This window comes from Ischnura elegans, chromosome 4, assembly GCF_921293095.1.
Source record: "Ischnura elegans chromosome 4, ioIscEleg1.1, whole genome shotgun sequence".
NCBI lineage: Eukaryota > Metazoa > Arthropoda > Insecta > Odonata > Coenagrionidae > Ischnura > Ischnura elegans.
The window spans coordinates 17,546,980-17,567,752 of record NC_060249.1 but is presented as its reverse complement, the minus strand read 5'-3'; the positions used below and the strand labels follow the sequence as shown (position 1 = coordinate 17,567,752).

At 37.2% G+C, this 20,773-nt stretch overlaps 1 protein-coding gene across 3 annotated transcripts in view; it reads right to left on the bottom strand.

Annotated features, from left to right (window-relative positions):
* Positions 1-20,773, bottom strand: part of LOC124157102 (cilia- and flagella-associated protein 70-like) — a 50,715-nt gene that overhangs the window by 19,543 nt on the left and 10,399 nt on the right. For all 3 annotated transcript variants that reach the window (XM_046531594.1, XM_046531595.1, XM_046531596.1), the window contains 8 exons: positions 20,156-20,274; positions 13,936-14,094; positions 13,636-13,787; positions 12,414-12,708; positions 11,261-11,594; positions 8,320-8,508; positions 7,121-7,254; positions 6,473-6,645 (listed from right to left, as the gene is read on the bottom strand). In XM_046531594.1, the coding sequence (XP_046387550.1) occupies positions 6,473-6,645; positions 7,121-7,254; positions 8,320-8,508; positions 11,261-11,594; positions 12,414-12,708; positions 13,636-13,787; positions 13,936-14,094; positions 20,156-20,274 (1,555 nt within the window). The remainder of the gene's footprint in view (positions 1-6,472; positions 6,646-7,120; positions 7,255-8,319; positions 8,509-11,260; positions 11,595-12,413; positions 12,709-13,635; positions 13,788-13,935; positions 14,095-20,155; positions 20,275-20,773) is intronic.

The following is a 20,773-nucleotide window of genomic DNA, read 5'->3' as shown; positions in this document are numbered from 1 at the left end:
AAATCTCTACGTGCTGCAAGGAGCCACTTTTTCCGCAAACCCGGTAAATAAAAACTTTATCCGGCGTTGATTTCATTGTGGTAGTATGCAATTGGCATAAAACAGTATTTTTTTTATTCCTTTTTGGAAGTTATCACTTTGAATAACGTTATATTTTCCTCGTCCACACGTTCTTAAACATACAGTTACTTGTAAAATACGGTTTTAGGCACAGATTAATTCACAAAGTCGGAAACTACTGTATCTACGAGTGTAAACATTCCAGTGGCTGTTAGGTCACGTGGTATAGAAGATGGCTGCCGGTTGTTTTGGCGCAAGTTTCAAAATACGATTTTTAATACGTTATAAGTACGTTATAAAATGGGAAAAAATTGTAACTCAAATTTTTAATCCGCAAAATATGTATTTACCGCAGTTACTATATTCTTTTACTGAACTAAATTTCTCTGGAGCAGGTGCACCTGCTTCTTATAGGTGCGAGGTGTACCTTCACGAAGGTACCTGAGGGACTTCTCAGATATTTTCCTCTTCAACAAATGCTTTAATTTTAATGGGTTACTGAAATGATGCACTGCGTTCACCTTATTACCATTTTATACACGGTGTTCTGAATTGAGATCCATTTGCATTTGAGGGGGCAAATAGATACTTGAGTATATTATTTTATGCGTCCATAGCCCAAATGAAGTGTGTAAGCACTACTAGCTGGAAGATATTAAATTTTTCTTACAATCAGCTCATTAACTGCACCCCTTCCCTACAGAAATTCAATGCAATTTTTTGAAAGAAGATAGCTATGTTAGTATGCAACATGTAAGTGTAGATGTTTGGTGAGGAAGAATCCTTCTTCCATGGTAGTGCTACCCTTGCCTTACGCTCCTTGGAATGTAGAGCTTGGGTTGATGGAGCGTTAACTACACACCACGGAGGGTACTACCCTTCATTTACCCTATGTCTACCCACCATGGAGGAGTTCATTTTTATTACAGTGGAAGTTGCGGGCAAAAAGTTTTGCCTGAAATCGGTAAATACATTGGAATTAGAATAAACCATTGCAAATTATTTTATTGACTGCTATCTACTTTCTAAACCCTATTTGATATTTCAACCTTCATTGCTTGTGCAATCATTTAGAAGTAATATTTATTTTTACCTCGCATATTCAATTTGCAGTTTGTATCATAAATTTAAATCATTAAAAAAATCATAAAAATAAATTTTGCATCATAAATTGAGACTAATATCTGAAGTACTTCTGATATTAGTCTCAATTTATGATGCAGCCCTTTCTAATGCCATCCAAATAACGCAACTCTCCACAAGCCATGATTGTGGGCAGTGCACTGCCCACAATCATGGCTTACCCATGGGTACCTTTGAACCCATGTGAAATTCATCTATGAAATAACAAATATAAAATTGTAACCCTTCTTGAAAAAAAATTAATGGACATTAAAAATTGACCAATCCATAGCCCAGGATTCCTAATTCCATTAAGTATCAATGCCTGATATACATTTATAATAATTTCACTGTTCCAAATAAATTTAAGAGCAATTGCAGATGACCGAATAAAATATCAGATCTCATGTTACATTAGAATCCAGACCAGTTGACTCACTTGGAATTCTTCCAGAATAGTTCCAGACCAGTTGAAACTCATAGAATATTTCAGCATAGTTACAGAATAGATCCAGACTAGATGCAGACCATCGAAAATTACAGTACAGTTACAGACAGTTGATCCAGATCAGTTACACACCATCGAATATTACAGCACAGTTACAGACCAGAATTCCAGACTATGTTACAGACCATTTTCCTTTGCCTCTCTGAAATCCAGACCAGTCCAGTTCTGTTACAGACCAGTTACAGAACAAAATTTAGCCTTTCAGACCAGTTACAGACCAGATCCAGATTAGTTACAGACCAAATATTTTTACCTGGGCAAATCAAATCCACATCCACAAATATGTCACTTCTGCCACAATGTCTGTCTTCTTGGCGACAGGTAACAGTGAAGCAATGGTACCTTCCTCCAATCTGGGTAACTTCAATTCAGCAAGAATTTTCTCCTCGTCTTCTCGTCCAAGGCCACAGATTATTTTCTGATATCACAAGGTGCGATGTGAATCTCACACACCTAAAATTAATAAATAATAAAATACCATGTAACTTATTAGGTCAAATCATTTCCAATTTTTGGTATTTCTGCATGAGAAATCAAATTACTATAGGCTCGTAAATATTGTAAATATTTGTATGCCTGATATTTTTATTGTTTTAAACTATAGCATAAGATAATTTGAAATGATGAAAGCCGACGTGTAATACACCATAGGGCAAGCTAAGAAGCAATATTCGATCCTATAAACTTGGCAGCTTATTCCTAGTTTCTCCTTTAACCACACGTTTACCGAATGAATTAATACAAAAAAGACAACTAAAATGCAAGAATTTTCAAAAGAATTGCTGCTACAATATTTTGAATCACCATTTTTAGTACTGAATAGTACTATAGTACTTCAGTACTGAATAGTTCGGGATGTTGATGCATCAACATCCCGAAGCCACTTCTAACTTAAAATTACATCCAAATAATTACAGCGAGAAAGAGTACATACCTCACAGTTTTTCGTGGGGGTGAAATGTTTTCTTCTTATCGCCCAAATGCACTTCTTCTTCAACTCAGGATCTTTTGGAAAGCTTAAAACTTGGTATGTCCCGGAGTTTCCATTACATCCCGACATTACACACACGGAAGGCATTTTTAACAAAAATATCTCACAAACACGTTTCTGAAGCCCAGAGAATGAAATTAAAGAATAAGGGAAACTTCACCATTACCAGACACTATTTTTCACAAACTTAACCACAAAAATCCCTGAAATGTGGTGAGACGTGACGTTAACCATGTCATCTCCAACGGCTTGTGAAGGCATGTGATCTTTCTAGGAGGATATATGGCACGATGGCACCACCCGCGAAAGAAAATAGTCCCAGACCGAATACAGTTTTATCGATGAGATACAATTTTATCGATGCATATGAATTTGCCAGTCCTCTTGCATCTTTTTTCGTCATTAAAGGAAATAAAGAAACAAAACCTTCTAAGTAACTTCCTAAGCGCGATTTTTGTATCTTGATTGTCCACCCTCGTATTTAGGTACGAAAACTTCCTGTGCCGTCTGGGAATCATTGTCCTTCGTTTAAGTTCTCCTCATGCACTGTGCCTAAGAGCGTCAATTAAGGTTCTTTCGTCAGTAGGAGATACATACTTCAGTATGCTTGCAACATCATATAATAGGTAAGCTTCATTTCAGTGGAAATACGGTGAGCCACTCATTACCGCTCGTAAATTGGACATACAGTTAGTCCTCTTCCCATGCACATTTGAGTTGCAAACTTTCATAGATAATGAGCATTCGAAAAATTCAAGGGCGCCCGAAATTTCAAATTCGGCACCTTTTGAGTTAGCCGATGCAAAGCGGTGTGGCATAGAGGAGCTCGTACTTTGGGCATAATCTGAACAAAGTGTCATTAAATCCGGTGTGAAATCGGAAACTGTTGAGTGTTTTGTCCCTCCTTCCTTCCTGCCCACAGCAATTTTTTTTGGCTCCGGCTGCATCGCATGCCCAGCTAGATCAGTTCATCACAATCGTGGATGAACACAAAATTGTGATGCAGGGTTGCATTCTGCAGGATAACCGTACTCTTCGATGCCTTTCATAAGTTTATCAACTTACGAGCTAGGTCTCAAGTAGCACTTCTTGTTTTGAAACTCCCCCTCGCTGTTAAAACCATCCCCCCCCCCCAGAGCTCAGAGAAATATTTAAGTTTAATCCATTCTACTTAATAGGATTGATATTACTAACAGAATAGTGTAAGGATTAATAAAATATCCCTCAGAAAGCCGTAAAACTCACCATTTTGAACCTTTTATCTTTAAAATTCCACAATGTATTAATCTCGCACCTACCGCTTATCCTGGTGGGTATTCCATACCCCCACACACACCGGTAATAGTTGCACCTAAACCCCCCCCAGCCTTAATTCCTGGCTGTGCCCCTGCTCTAAATGACATTTCAAGTTCTGGTTAAAGCCTCAGGACTTTCTTTGGTGGTACATATGTGTACAAACATGCTGCCTCTTGGTATTTGAGATAATATTATGGGGAAGAAATGAGAAAGTGAGTTAGATGGAGAGGAAAAGAAACCAGGTGCTGGACATAGTGGTTGAGGAAAAGGCAGATGGTGTGGAAGGAGCATTTAATAAGGTAAGGGAGCTGAAAACAAATTTTCCCCTTGCCATTATCTCTCAGCGTTGATGAGTCTGCTCAGACAGGAGGTTTCTTGATATTCTCTAATAATATTTAAGTTTTGTTTGTTGAGCTGACAAAATAAAAAGCCACCTTAATGATTGCTACCTTTCATATTTTTCCAGTAAGACTTGAAAAAATAGACTTTGTACTTTGCTACAACCATTTTATTTACCGGTTTCAGCACGTACTTATACCATTTCCAAGGTACTCGGGCACATAAGTACCTACTGAAGCTGATTGGGTATTAAAATAACTGTGGAAAAGTAAAATCTACTTTATTTTATTCAATAGAACTCAACAGAATGATGTCCAATGTGGTCATTCCTTGATTTCCATTGTAATTGACCACTGTTCATTGTGCTTGGTGTTAGGCCGTAGTAGTCCATCAAGGATGGCCACTCAAGGGAATGAATATGGGCTTCCAAGAAGCCACTACCAGTGAAAGCAAAACGTCCATTTTTTCCCATGGCAATTAATGTGAAAAGGATGGCTGTCATTGATTCACTTCAGATATTTTTATCATTGGACAGTTTTAAAGCATTGCTGAATTTTTCCTTTCATTATTCTCCCCATTTTTAACCTTTTCCCTACAAAGGCCGTGTTTCCACGGTTTTAATTTTTCGACGCTAAAGGCCGAAGGCCGTGTTTTCACGGCTTTGCGGTCAAGCATGCCAAGTGGGTCCCAAGGGCCATTAGGGTCCCTCGGCGCGAGAAGTCCGACCCTTTCTCATTGTCTGTGAGGGGATTATCTCGGCCCATTCCGGCACTTAATGTACCACTCAAGGAAGGTGCTCATGGTCACTTATTTGTTTATAATTTAGAATAACTAAAAACGTATATGTTGAATTTATTGAAAATCGATGCTAAGAATAACATTCTGGATGTTCCACTGATTGGTTCCAAATTTTAAACGGATCTCTAGCATTCATATTAACGGAGTTCATCATCACCTAGAACAAATTTTGGAGACGCTAAGGTTAGATGTTTAATTGTTATTTTTAAACCTTACTAGCAAATTTATCGGAGCGATATTGTGATGATTTACAGCTAAAGATATACGTTACTCTGTTAGCCACTTTCTACGTGTACATTTTTGGTGAAATTTGGTGAAATATTCGATTGAACTCCTATAAAAAAAAGCCCTCGTAATGTAATAAAATCTTCTCTTTCTTATTTTGTGCGTAATACGAATTTATACTTATCTAAGTGAAATTATTTCATAAATATAATTTAGCCATTTCAACAACAAATTTGTAAGATTCAAGTAGTTTTATGAAAATTTTTCGGGAAAATATTCTTGAAAAAATTTCGAAATGTTTCATTCTCATGTTTTCAGAATGCTCGTGGAGAGCAGACGCGAATGAGGAGAGTGTGGATTTGGGCATCATGGATCTAAAATATGTTAAAATCATAAATTGTAAATACCTAGAAGTATGCTAGGTACATTGAGAGATTTCATTTCCTTTAAAGTATTTGTTGGTCTATGATATAATGCCCTTTTGCTGAAAACCCTAAAAATAACCGTAGAACTTTGTTTAACAGTTCTAGAGGCATTGCAAAATGAAAGGTATACATTGATGAACTGCTATTTGCTGCAATAGTAACAATTTAAAAAAATTAAAATCACATTAGCAACAATAAACTAACCGCAAAAGTACGCCGTCATGGGCTGCCATCGGGAAAAGGGTCGAGGATTATATTTGCCCATTTGCCGAGGAAAGGGTCCAGCAGCCCACTAGGCAATGTCATTGAGTGGAGGAAGCGACTGCCTGGACAATTCCTTGCCGAGAAACAACTCCATACAGGGCAAAAAAGAAATGCTCAAATCCTTCATACAGCCAAAACCAACTTTCCGTGAAGGAGCCCGGCACAAAAGGGTTAAACTATAATTATTCACCCAAAAATATGTTTCTGTTTCTTCCAGCATTGCTACGTGGAAGGTTTTCCTGAAAGTGCAAACCATTCCCCAATTCACCACCAGTGCCATGCTTGCCACCTAACTCCCCAAAATGAAAACTATTTTCTCTGTTGTCCCATTGAGTCATGTCATAAGCAGTTCGGATCATTCCCCGGTCATTTTTTTGTCTATCCAGGCTGTACTTTTCCTGTAATCTTGTTTAAATGCGACACCTGTGAAACAAAAAAGCTTACCTCTTCTTCTACTTTCATCTTGTCCAACTTTATCTTCTATTATGATATAGAATGCATTAAAGGCAACCCAAACCTCTCGGTAGTCATCATAAAGACGAATTAATGTCTGGAAAAACATTTTTGCATCAGGATAGTTCTCCTTTTCTGTCAGTATCATAGCATAAAGAAGAAAACTGTAAGGCAAGACTGTGTTTTATCATTCAATACATACAAATTGAATGAAAACTATCACAAGCAATCCTTGTCTGTAAGAGACATGATACGTATATGTTTGGTGAAATATGCTGGCTCACCATCATGGAAAACTTAATCTTAAATAATCCAATACTTATACATATGTACTACATATCCCATACTTAGTATACATATGTATGCCCCTCATTACAGTAATGTCAAATCTAGTACGAGTGACATAAAGACTGATGCATACATGGTAATGTTTACTCATTTTAATTTCAGATAAAAGTATTAAATGTATGTATAGGCTATCTTATGCTGCTATTTTATATTTACATTAAATGTTTTTATTTTCATTAATTTATATGATCTTTTTCGATATTAACTTCATAAAATAAGCAATAACCACTATCATATGTCAAATCAAAAGATCTTTTGATCAAAATTTTTTATTATTTAAAATGCACTTACCCAAGGAAGTGTTTTCTCTGTAAAGCAATTACTTTTTCCACAGATACCATAGCCTCATCTATTTCCCCAAGACGAAGGTGATACAGAGCAAGATCCAGCCATGCTTCGTAATCGGTATCGCAACGACGCAGCCTCTGTAAAACAGTTAGCATGAGGTGGGCGACTATCCTCCATTAACCTCACCTGGCTAGCCCGCAGGACAAGGCCTGGAAAATTTTTTTCCAGGAGTTTTCCTTCGGGAGCACTGTGGTAGAAAAAATACCCTCATGAAGTTTACGTCCTCATTATCAGTTTCTGAATACAGACATCCTTTCTGATGGCATCTTTTTCTTAAGCTGAATTCTGGATGAGGGAAATTCTAATAAATTAAACTTCCGTTTTACAATGGGTTCCACTTACCACGAATCTGGCTTGCCAACTAAGCTGCTTTTGCGTGCAAGTTTTAAAATTTCAAATTTTGCTGATTTTGTTTCCTCTTGCACAATTCATCACTAATCATGTCATTCTACCCCTTAATCCTTTAAAAAGCTCATTTTATAATATAGAAACATTTAAATGCACTGATACTCTATAAACTGATTCATCATGTGGAAATACATATGTAATGCCAATTAAACATATTTGTGCACAGTGGAATTTACTTTAGGATCAGCCTACCAAAATCAATATCATATAGCAAGGGTCTACATATGTAACATTAGTTGCTATTTTTGTCTCCAGTTGAGGACAAGTGCAGGCAGCTTGCTGGCCTTGAATTTACAATGTACTGATCACCTAAGCAGTGTTACATTATATAAACCTTAATTTATTTATTTTGAGATCGTAATATTTGATAAAAAATGACAATGAAATGTTTTTTCATGATAATTCCCTGAACTTTTCTCCTTGTATTTTCTTTATGGTAAGTGCCTTCTCTTGCCATTGAGTAAGGTCAAATTTGTCACTCAGCGATTACATACCTCTCCTTCCATGTATACTTCTCCATTATCTCCATGCTGAGTTGGCCTGGGCTGAGTACATGATTTTTATGGTAAATTTCACCCTTGGTGTAAATAACTTATCGCATTAATGCATAAAACTTCTTACAAGTTGCTTGTTTTTTGCAGAGCTTTGCATCACATATTTATGCTGAATGGTCGTGAGTTTCTCACTTTCACCTCTTAGTTAGAAATAAATTACAAGTCTCAATGCTACCTTACCTCTAGCAGCCATTTTTTCCCCTCCTCAAAGTCTTCATCTTCTAAAGCCTCAAAAGCAAAATATGCCATCATATCACTGTTAACATATTCTTTTGATGGATTGGAGCGAAAGGGTTGACCTTCAAAGTGAGAATCTATTGTCTGATGCATTTCAGATGTGGTGAATATGAGGATATCTTGCAATTCTCTCTATAAAGTAATTGAAATGGATGTAATTTAATACTGTAAGCTACAATTTGAAAGCATTCCTTTCCCTATCCTGGTTTGTTGCAGGTTGGGGAAATCAGGAAAAAAGTCAGGAATATCATCCATTGCATCAAGGAAAATTTACGAGAAGATGTGGGAATCAAAAGCACCACTGCAACTGTCGACTGGCTGAGGGCTTGAACCTTGCACCCGGAAAGATGCAGTAAATTTACATTTTGAAATTTGGAGTTTCCTCTTTTTGAGTTAGCATTGAGTTGCTATTTTGCAATTTGAATTTGAATATGTGTTTTCACTTTTATTTGACCGAACATAAATTAACTACGTACATACTTACTTTTATCTGCTTGTTCAGTTTTCAGAAATATTTTTCAGGAAGAATTCAAGTATATTTTAAGAATTTTGTATTTTATTGGCCCTTATTAATTATTCAAGCTTTGTTGTAATGACTGAGACAGTGAAAAAGCCAGGAGGATTGAAGATTATTTTTGAAGAAAGTCAAGGATTATGAGTTCAGAAATCTTGTAACAATGCTGTTATCAATCCAATGCCTCCTTATCTTTTGCTTGTGTGGCATTTTTTAGTGAGCCCCCCCCCCCCCCTTCGAAATTTCTGGACCCCCCAGCAATTCCTCCAAAATATTCCGAACTTATCCGCAGAACTTCTCCCTCTAAGGTTTTTCAGACAAAGGATTTTTGTGTGAAGGCCTTCGACTCAAAGGCTCGCAGACTCTAATTCTCTGAACTCTGTCTCCAAACTCTGCCCTCCAAACCTGTCATACCTGGAGATCAAGACTTATATAGCAAGAGTGGTGGAGGAATACCTATATCTGGAAATCCAGGGGAAGTTGGTGCTGAGGCATAAAACTGAAGTGTGGAGTGAGAAGTACTCCACTGTCTCCTATCAAAATTCTCTCTCCCTCCAAGACCTCATCCTACCATGTCTTTCCCCTCCTCGACTTCCAATGGTTTGCCTGAACCATTGATCACACCACTTGGCTGTGTCTCCATCCAGAAGATAGAAGAGAGGAAACACGATGGCACACTGTTCCCCCAACCCCTGCTTGGACAACGAGGAGTGTTCCAGAGTTTTCCTGTCAACGGGGGTGCTTAATTTGGACTGTTTGGGCTGACAGGGACATCGAAGTAACCCCCCCTCATTCGCTAAATTTTCCCCCTCTACTCCGGCACTCTGTCCTGTTCCGGCCTTCGACGCAGAAGGATCACTCGACCACTGACGGCGAATCTCAACTTATTTTTGGTGCTGGCAGACTCGCCTTTTGTACTTAATTTTTGCATTGATTAAGGTTCGTTCTTGAGATTATTAGTTACTAATGGTTATTATCGAAATACTTGTTATTTCGTATATTTTCACTTTCACATGCTAGTATAATTTAATATGACCTCTAAATTTTGATACAATTGTTTCTCATGCTGGTTATTATTCTTGTTTTGCGGAGGTTTTCCCTGACCTAGTCACTGACAGACAAAAGGAGTTCCCTGTATCTGGGCTTGCGCTATGAATTGCCAAGCCGTAATGCAACACTTGTGTTAATCACATTTTGCTAGTCTGGTTACTCAATCTGCCACAGGTATTGTCATTTTCTTGATGATTATTCCATCCCATCTTTTGAGGAAATTGATCAAATTGCTATGTAGGGATTGGGATGAATGAGGATCTGTAAACCACAACCCTCCTTTGCTTGGAACCTACGCCATGGCCATAAAAAATGTTTTGGGGATTTTACTGAAGACTGTGCTCCTACAACATTTTGGGAGATTTACACTGACTGCTTGATCCCCAACCAATGATATGTTTCCTTCTCATGTAAGATGAAAATTTGCTCTGCACCAGTGCATGTTCATCCTTAATATTAACCCTTAAGCGGTGACGTGCGGTCTGAGAGACCGCTGCGTTTCTAAAATTATGAATATTTTCAAAATTAAGATTTCAAATTATCTATAATTCTCGTTAGCTTCATATTTTTGCATAACAAGGACATCCCACTCTTAAAATTTAACGTTCCTTTTATTAATTTCTGTAAATTTGCAATTGAACTCGATTAGCGGTCTGTGAGACTGTACGTCACTTACTAAGAATGCATCAAGAAAAGGAATAAGCAAGATAAATTTCATGGCTACTTACTACTTAGCCTTCCAAATTTAACATTTAAGGCCTTTTTTGAATCTGGCGAAATATTGATACATAAATATAATAATTATAACTCAAGTGTTTTTGGCATCAGTTTTTTGATCCTGCTTCAAATCACAATTTTTTTATGACAAATTGGTTCGTATTGGGAGTGTAAAAATTTTAATATAAGTTAAAATAGTTAAGCATTCAAAGAAAAATTAAACAAAACATTAAAAATGGCGTAGCAATATCTTATGAATTTTTGATTTATTGCGGTCTCCCAGACCGCACGTCACTGGTAGTGTAGTGTAAGAATTGCGCGTCACTGGTTAAGGGTTAAGGAGTTATAATGGAGTCTGAAAATTGTACTTTTCACTCCATTCATTCTTCTTCTAAGGCAGATGAATCACTCGCTGCTCCCCTTTCCTCGCTTTCCATATCGCTCTACCATGGAAATATTAAAACTACCAAGGAAATTCAGCCAATCAGTTAAAATAGAATATGATAAAACGAACTGTGGTGAACCACAAATTTTGACGAGCTCCCCATTTTTTTAATAGGTACATATATGAGGAAGAGGGATTGATTGTTAACTGATATTTACCATTATATCAAGCATAGTTCCTCCTTCCAATTTATCCCTCAGTCTGACCCTACAAATGTTAATTACTTGTTTTTTCAATGTCTCTTGTATGAGTAAATCACTGCCAGAAGACTTTAGGTAATCAGTAAAATATGGTAATAAGTCTTGTCCTGTTGGGAAAGGTTTTGGACAGCCTTCGTCTGGAGTCTCCGCTAAGCGTCTCATGTAATTACAAAATTCACTCTGCATCAGCCCATGCACATTCTTAATGGCGTCTCTGAATTGTTCTTTTATGTCTTTTTTACTCCTTATCCTCTTTATGGTAAAACTTCTCTCTGGTATCATCACCTGAATCCTAAATGGAATGATTTCATTAATTTATAATTGTATCTAACCTTACTCTGAGCAACTTGGGTGGGCTATCCCATACTTTTCAAGTCATAAAATAGATATAACAGCTCAATCTCTTTTAATTTTTTGGTCTTACATAACTATCTGATCACTAACTAGAAAACAGTTTAAAACCAGGTAAATTCATATTTTTTCCTCTTTTAAGGAAACATACACTTTTCCTACCTAAATTGGGCAAGCTGGGCCTATTAGAATTGACAAATTGCTTATGACATAATCTACTGCATGCTTTCAAATTTACATTGATTTTTTTTATCACCAGATGGTTAAGTATTAAACACTAACATTCAAGTCTCACACATTAATATAAATATGTACATAATTTAAATTGCTGCACTTTGAAAGACTTCTGTGTATGTTGGCAAATTTGGTGATGATGCTCTGCTTATGTATGACAGTACAACTTATAGGTTCTCCTCAAACCTTATATTAATAACATAATGAAGGTGTTGTATAAGTTATCCTTATTAGTTATTTGAGGTATGAGATATGATAAGATGTGATCAGATAATGGTTAACAGATGATTTCTTGTTAGTTCTGTCATCAGGGAAAGAAAATCTCAATCAGCAATTAAAAAATTACTCTTCCATCAGAAATATTAATCTAGAGATTCACCCTAAATGGAAGGATTTAATCAATTTATAACCATAAAAAATTCCACAGAGAAAAAATCATTCGCCTTGACCGCCATCCCGGTCAAGGCAAATGATTTTTTCATTATAAAATTACTCTTTCATCAGAAATGGAAATACTGAATCATACTTCTCCTTTATCTGCGACAGTGGTGGCTCTAAGATGAGAGGGCGAAGCAATTCTACTTCCACAATGACAAATAGCTGCCCCTCCAACAAAGCGTGAGGAGTAAATGCTGGTTTCTCATTCTTCGCCTGAGCTTTCTTTGGTTTCGATTTCTCTGATTTTCCCTTCTCTGGGATGGTAGGTGGAGGCTCAGGAGAGTCAATGATCACGTCAAACACTTTATTTCCTCTAAGACTCTTCTCTTTGTACTCTGATTCATCAAAATTAGATATTGGACTTGCCAGACGTATTCTCCCCACTGTTTTGAAATTACAAGCAAGTTCAGAGTTAAAGTTAGCAAAATAAAGGTTAAGTTTTTTAAAGCTTAAGGATTGACTTTTCTAATGATTTTGCTTCACTTTAATTCTTTGATAGCATGGTGCAATTACATATATGATTATGAACATAACTTAGAAATACATCATGAGCAGTTTTTATGTGAACTGACACAAGGCTTATTCTCTCACACACGTCGAATATAAGAACTATGGGTTAACAATAATATATGATGAAAGAGAGGTGATATAATTTTAACCAGCTTTAGGGAATTAACCATTATTCTTATATGTATTTTAAACCCTGCATTCAAAATAAGAATCTTGTGTTTCGGTGGAATATTACGTAAGTGAACTCTTATAGGGTTTTCTTACATTTGGTCTCTTCATGTATTCATTGCCGGCTCAACCATTGCTTTAGACCCCTGAAAGATGATGGCTGGCTTGGCCATTGAACATGGGGAGAAATGGAGCAGATTAACTGGTGGAAAACCTAGGAAGAGTTCACCATGGCATTCAATATTCTCTGTTCATAATTACCAGATTAAAGTGCAGCGATTTTAGGTGGGTTAGGAAGGAAATGGTAGTAATTATGTAGACTTCATTAGGCATCTTTCACCAGATTTTTTCCCAATAGTTTTAATTTTTTTTATACGCCTTTAAAATTTAGTACTATCTCATAACGGACAGAAATAACAAAAAAATACAGCATGGTTATTTTTTATTAACCTGTGTGGGTAAAGAAAGGGAGGAGTGGGGCGGTGGATGCCTGTACCATGAAGAGAGCTAGGCCACCACTTCACCCCCTTCAAACGTTGCGACCTATGCCTCTGCATTCAGGGATGAAATGTTTTCCTCACCCAAATGTGTATATTTGAGATATTTTTTTGTTTCAACTGACTAAGCTTTACCTCCTGGGTATAGAAGTGGGCTCAGGTCTAAGTATGAAATCAAGTGCAAAATAGCAGTGGGTTCTGGTTCCTTGGACTTCTTGCTTGTTGCCTTTTCATTGGCATTCTCTTCAAGAGATTCAACTAAAAACTCCATAGGCAAACAATTGTGTCTGAAAACAATCAGTGAAAAATTATTTGAGCAGTCCGTTGAGTAAAGTTATGAGTTAGAGAATTCATCATAATTATTTTAACTCCCATAAAATAGATTGATGAGTATAAATTTCCAACATAAAATATAAGTAAATGAATACATCATACTTAAATATCATCTCTATGAATTTCCCGGTAGTGTCTTTGGTCAAGAAACATCTTTTCAGGGTATTCCATCTCACATGAGGAGCATCTTCCTTCAACAGAGTATGAAAGTTTATTTCATTCTCGGTATAATTTCTGATTTCATGATTGTCCTCGCTAACCCTATGCAATAGAAAACTGAGTTACTTGGAAAGTAAGTAATCAGCGTGGAATTTTTCAAAACCCTTTAATTTTTGAAATATTCTTCTATAGATAGTTCTCACTTTAGGAGACACATTAGTCCTGAATTTACAGGATGTCTGCTGAGAATGTCCTGTGAGCAAAGGATGGTGAAGGGTATACGAGGTAGTGATATGCACCTCAATAACTGATGCAGAAATACTGATGACCACATTTATTGTAAGCTTGCACCAAATACACTTTAATATAGTGATCATTGGTAGCTTGGTACATATGCACAAGATGGCGTTTCCCACAAGACTGTCCCCTATCCTTCCCTTCATCCTCATCACACCTACGGTGGCCGAGTTTGGTACTCTGTCAACTGTCAGGGTCTGTTCTGTAGTATGTAGAAAATCTCTGCTGTCGAACCACGATTATGGAACAGTGTACCAAAGGATGTGAAGGATTCTCTCTCTTTACATGCTTTCAAGCAAAGATGATTTTTTTGCCAAATACAAACCCTTGAAAGTGTATAAATTCTGTTGTTACTTCTTCTGTTTTATATTCTCATGTTATTTTAACTATAAAGTATCCGCCCATCCCTATAATTTCCCCATATAAATTTTTGTTATTTGTCTATTATGAGCTCTATTGTATAGGGTGGATTCCTATTATTTTTTTATTGCCCGAATTGAAAGACTATTACTCCTGGAGTACGTATTTCACGCTGTTAGATTCTTAAATGACGATATCTATTTTTTGCGATTAAATGAAAAGTGAAAATTTTCAAGCGTGCGAAAACACGACGTCTAAGTATGAATGCTGGGAAAAGCCCGTGTGACGTCATTCTGGTTCTGCCTGCCGCCGTGTGAGACCACCTTGGTGCGTGGCTTTGAGCGCCGCTATGATGCAGGCTGCAAGCAGGTAGCAGAGTACCAAGCTAGGAGGTAGTGCTTGACTTCAGGGGCGCAGCTGGGGGGGTTTAGGTGCAACTGATTCCGGGGTGTGTGGGGGTATGGATTACCCACCAGGATAAGTGGTAGGTGTGAGATTAATAAAGTGCTGAATTTTAAGATAAATTGTTCAAAATGGTGAGTTTTATGGCTTTCTGAGGGATATTTTATTAATACTTACACTATTCTATTAGTAATATCACTCCAATTAAGTAAAGTAAAATGGATTAAACTTAAAATTCCTCTGAGCTCTGTCGGGAGTTTTATCCCCCAAACCCCCCCCCCCTTGCTGCGCCAGTGGTTGGCTTAAATAAGGATTATTATTCCCCTATCAAACGAAGGAAACTTTCCGAACTAAGGTATTTTTAATGTGTGATTATTAAGAGATGTTTCCCTGAGCTCTGTGCCTCATGCATGCATTGGTAATCTCAGACTATGTAAAACTCCTGACTACTCGTATAGCATCAGTCCCTGTGATGTCACGTGGAGTGGCATCGCATGGTCGCCAATCTGGCCCTTTTCAAATGAGGTTAAAATTGATCATTAACACTCGTCTAAACTAGGATTTCTAAAACAAAATAATTTGTATATTATGAATACACTAATATTGGGTAACAAATCGCAATCAATGCCTTCTGTTTTCTTTGATGAAGGAAACTACCCTATTGTATAACAGTATTATGTTCTTAATGGACAATTCCAAGAATAATAAATCATGTTATTGCTATATTTTTCCATTATCACATGAATATATTCCTCAATACTGTTTTCTATGGCTGGTCTGTGATATAGTTAGTTAGTAGTTCATTTGAATCAAGTTTTCAATACTTTCATGACTATATTCAATGCTCTTTCAATGCTGCCTTCCCCATCCTTCCTATGAGAACTTCTGCTGTATCAAATAAAAATCAGCAAATATAAGTTATTATTATTCATAAGCAGTTCTCTCAGTGCAAGTCAAGATGTTATCAGCTCATGAAAAGTGGGTAGCAACTTAGGCATATTTTAAATCTATGAGATGATGGCTGAACGAGGAAGATTTATTTTTCGTAGTAACTTAGTATGCCAAGCGTTTCTTGGGTCTTCCACCACTCCTTATTCTTGGGAATGGACCTCATAAGGTTCATTGTTGTTTAGAATCCTAGTGCCGATGAGGAAGTAAACTTTTTGGGGATTTGAAAAATATTTACAGTGGAACCCCGATTTATCGTTCCCGCATTCATCGTTTTCCCGCATTCATCGTTTTCCCGCATTCATCGTTCGCCGCTCCTGGTCCCAAATTAAGGGTGCTTTCCAATCACCTTGCGCAGATTAGCTCACATCGCAACAGATTGAAACACATTAGCGCACAAAGGAACAGACGATTGGAACGCATCTGCGCTGATGTGTTTACAAATGGTGGACCGATCGGCGGCAAAAGTTGAATGTTCAAATGACCTGTAGCTTTTGAACTGACCTTCGCCACATGATCAATCAAGAAGGATGATAAATGTTCGTCTATATCATTTTGTATTTATATAAGCACTAGTAAGTATTAATTGAAATAAAATAATGGAACTATCGCTACTTAATAATTACCTCTCCCGAACCGCTACTGTGCCGGCAGTCAGGGGCGGATCCAGGATTTCTTTCTGGAGGGGGCACAAGCAAAACCGTATCCAGGATTTTGTTCTGGGGGGGGCACAAGGATATTTCATAATACAAAACGAACGCCATGATAATGGGACCGTATTAAAAATCTTGCATATTTTAAAGGCCTGTTCACACGGTACATTAACACCTACGGGTTAATGTCTGAATGTATGAATGCGAAAATGAACGCCAAAATGCACCGTGTAACCACCCAACTTGTGCAAATGCATGCACAGAAAATAAAACCTGTTCTTGTTTGGTTCATGCATTCGTACATGTTCCATTCCGGTCCACCAAAATTTCAGTCAAACATTCACGCAAACGTACATTAACTCGTACGTGTTAATGTATCGTGTAAACAGGCCTTTAGGGTCTGGGGGGGGCACGTGCCCCCGTGCCCCCCCCCCTGGATCCGCCTATGCCGGCAGTTATACCAGTTATACTTCATTTCGCATTTCTGGATTGAGATACACATACAATAATAATTAATAATCCATATCACGCAGGTAAAGCCGTAAAAAATGTTAACACTGCATTATAAATCTGCCGATTCTATAGTTATTTTGCGGTACTGAATTACAATTAATGGAATAGAATTAACGCCACATGAACGTTAAAGGAAATTTGGTATATAATACGTCCGCTATCCATGTAAGCTAATGAAATAAATCTGCTTAGAATCTAAGCAATATAACATTTTAGTTTAATAGCTTACATTCTCCATTTCTAATTTTTTTGATAAGGACAATTTCTCTAGAAAATCGACTAGCCTCCTCTTGCTATCGTCCTTTGCTCATGTTATATCAATCATTACGTTTGACGAAGATAATATTATATTTCCCAAATTACGAGCTTAATTAAACTTATGTAAGACTTATACAGATCAAATTATAGTTTATTATTCTCAAATGATCATCATACTTATCTTTGAGATGGTGGAATTCATTTTCCGTCAGCAATATATTTTCCCGCCATCATTAGTTTTGTCTGCTAGCGCAGACGAACAACGGTGCAGGATGTGTTCCCATCTGTTTAGCGCAGATGACGTCACAGGTGCGATTGGAACACGCTCTGAGCTAAACAGTTTCAAACAGATCAGCGCAGATACGTGATTGGAAAGCACCCTAAGTTCCATAAAGACAATGTAATTTTTTCCCGCATCTATCGTTCCCCGAAGTATCGTTTTCCCGCATTTATCGTTTGACGATCGCGGTCCCGTCGTATAATTTTCCCGCATCTATCGTTTGACGAAAATGAGACGAAGTGTTTACAACGTGTTGTTTACGGCTAATAACGACAGACACAAAGTTTGAATCTACCCCAGGAGATTGAAATACGATAGGGAGAAGCTGAGTGCCGTGGGATAGTTACATTATCGCATATGCCAAGATCCGGTATCCCCCTCCATTCAGCACTCGCCTCTCCCCGTCTGAAGCTTTCCTCTTCTCCGAAATAAAAAAAAAGGTCCCAGCTCGAGCAGGGATCGTATTACGAAGACCTTAGCTTGGAAAGAAAATATCAAGTTACTCGAGAACAAAAGAAACCTTTTTCACGCTTCCCCCTTTCTCGACCACTGACTTTTTTTTAGCTGACTCGCTACAAAGATCCCCACATCTGGAGGTCAACTGCTGCATGAATCACCGATTAGCTCAAAAGGTGTGTAGAAATGAATTTCGGCAATTGGTATTATACTTTTATTATATTGAGATATTAGTGATGTACACGTAATTCAGTAAAGATTGATACCAAACATGACGTATTTCTAACGTTATTTAAGCATTTTAAGCAAGGAAAGAGTTGGAGTAATACGATGGTGATTTCTGGCGAATAACGATATCCTCGCAGCTGATAGAGAGCTTCACGGCCGTTGATGCGGATTTTTTTCGAAAACAGGGCGTCTGGTTACAATTTACGAGTTATGCTACAAGTTTCACTTGTCTGAGTTGCTAACGAAGCGATGTCTTCTCTGGATATTTTGTTTCTCTCGACTAGCAATCTGAATTCATCTGCTCATCTAGAACTACGCTACTTATAGTTAGAAATGAGTGGGTAAGTTGCCTTCTCTATAGGATAAAAAATTTCATTGCGCAGTCATATGGTCATGCTTCACCCTCTGCAGTAAGTTCTGCCTACGCCGTACGCGATAGCATTAGTGCCGAACTTCACTTCGCACGAGTGGTTCCGTACTTTCCGGGGTGGGTTGACTTAAAACTAGCGAGTGTTTTCCGCGTGGGTTCAATGGAGTCCGGTTTCATTTTTATTAGTTTTATTCTTATTCTTGGCCTTCTTGATCCATTTCATAACCAATCACTGCGACGGCGAAATCAGTTGTTTGAGGCATAACACGAACATTTCTCTAGTAAATACGTGTACTTGAAATGGCATTTGATGGATAAGAATTTTTACATCAGACAGAAATGCATAATAGCCGTGAAAATTCCGAGTGGAGTGCAAACATTTTTTTAGCAAGGCGGCTTGTTCCTATAGGATTTTAGAAAGAGAGATAAGTCGAATCAACAATATGACCTAAGTGTTTCGATAGTGTAATAATATTCCTGTAATCAGCTGAAACCTCGTTTGAATCCATTGATGAATGTCATAACTCGCAAAAATCCAGCTGATCCTGGGACATAGGCAACCCGGACAACCATCCCCGCATTGATCGTTTTCCCGCATTCATCGTTCTTTTCATCCATCCCCCTGAAAAACGACAGATCGAGGTTCCACTGTATTCATTTAAAATGAATAATGTAAATCAATCATGTTTTAACCTTCAAGTAGCTTTCTGCACTTCATGAAGACTTTTTCTGTGCAACTACCAACAATTTTCTTCTACTATCAAAAACCATTAGGAAAAAGTGAAAAATATAAATCAGTCATAGTTTAACCTTCAGGTAGCTTTTTGTGCTTTATGAAGATTTTTTCTGTGCAACTACCAACAATTTTCTTCTAGTATCAAAAACCATTAGGAAATAATAAATACCACAGAATTGCCTCATTCACAATTTTTTAAATTATTATTTGGTGATGGCAAAAAAGCTTGAAAAATAAATACACCCATATTTTTCCATTTTTTGATCTGCTCCCTGCTTCTTGAGTTACACGTGGCGAAACATTGACGGCCATATTCCTTACACAGATAAATTAAGAGCATTGTGTACTTATGTTTAGCTTGTCACTGCATCTCTGTTATTCCTTAGTCTTGCGAATGGACAATACATATATGGTTTGCTCACGTTTATTTTCTTACATGCAATCCCTCAGTGACAGTTTCTTCTTGATCAAGGGAATGAACTAAAATTCTATTGACATCACCAACTTATGAAAAATGGGCAACAACTTTTATAGTTTTTTTCTTTTTTTAACATTTCTTATGTGTCCATCTACCAAAATGCATGTGCTGAATTGCAATTTAAGGATCTGACAAAGTAAATGACCCCATTTCCTGAAATTCTGTGAGAATTGTTAGCACTCACCGCTGTTTGGTTATTGCATTTCTTCCTGGCAGATAAGGAATCCCATGCCAATGCTTCCAGTTCTCTTTGTCCTTTGTTATATGTAGCATGCCATTGTTGAAATAAATTTCTTGATATGCCTGAAAATTTTAAATATAAAGTGCATTTTTTACTAATGTTTGTAAAAAAAAACTGGTCATTCTACTATCAATGGAGATGTGAAATAATGAAGTGCAGTGCTGTGAAATTTACTCTTGCCAATTTTTTTTTACTTGCTCAGTTTGCACTGAGTGATTTATTCTGGAGTACCCAAGGCCCCAGGGTCTGTACCTGCGTACTGCATTTGCCACAGTCCCATGAATCTCATTGTGTCTTATGAGCAAGTTTCCTTTAAATTCAAAATAATACCTTCTGTATTACATAGCTCTTTGTCTCAAGAATATTTGGAGAATTTTTTACGTGCCGAAAGGTTGTAGGCATTTAGGGTATACAAGAATACAATGGTGGACGTGTTTACTCAGAATTAATAAGACCTGAAAATATTGTCACTTTAAATTGTAAATTGAACAGTTTAGTTCAAATAATTAAAAATAATTCTCACATATATGTTTTATTTCATTCTCTTCAAGGATGAATTTG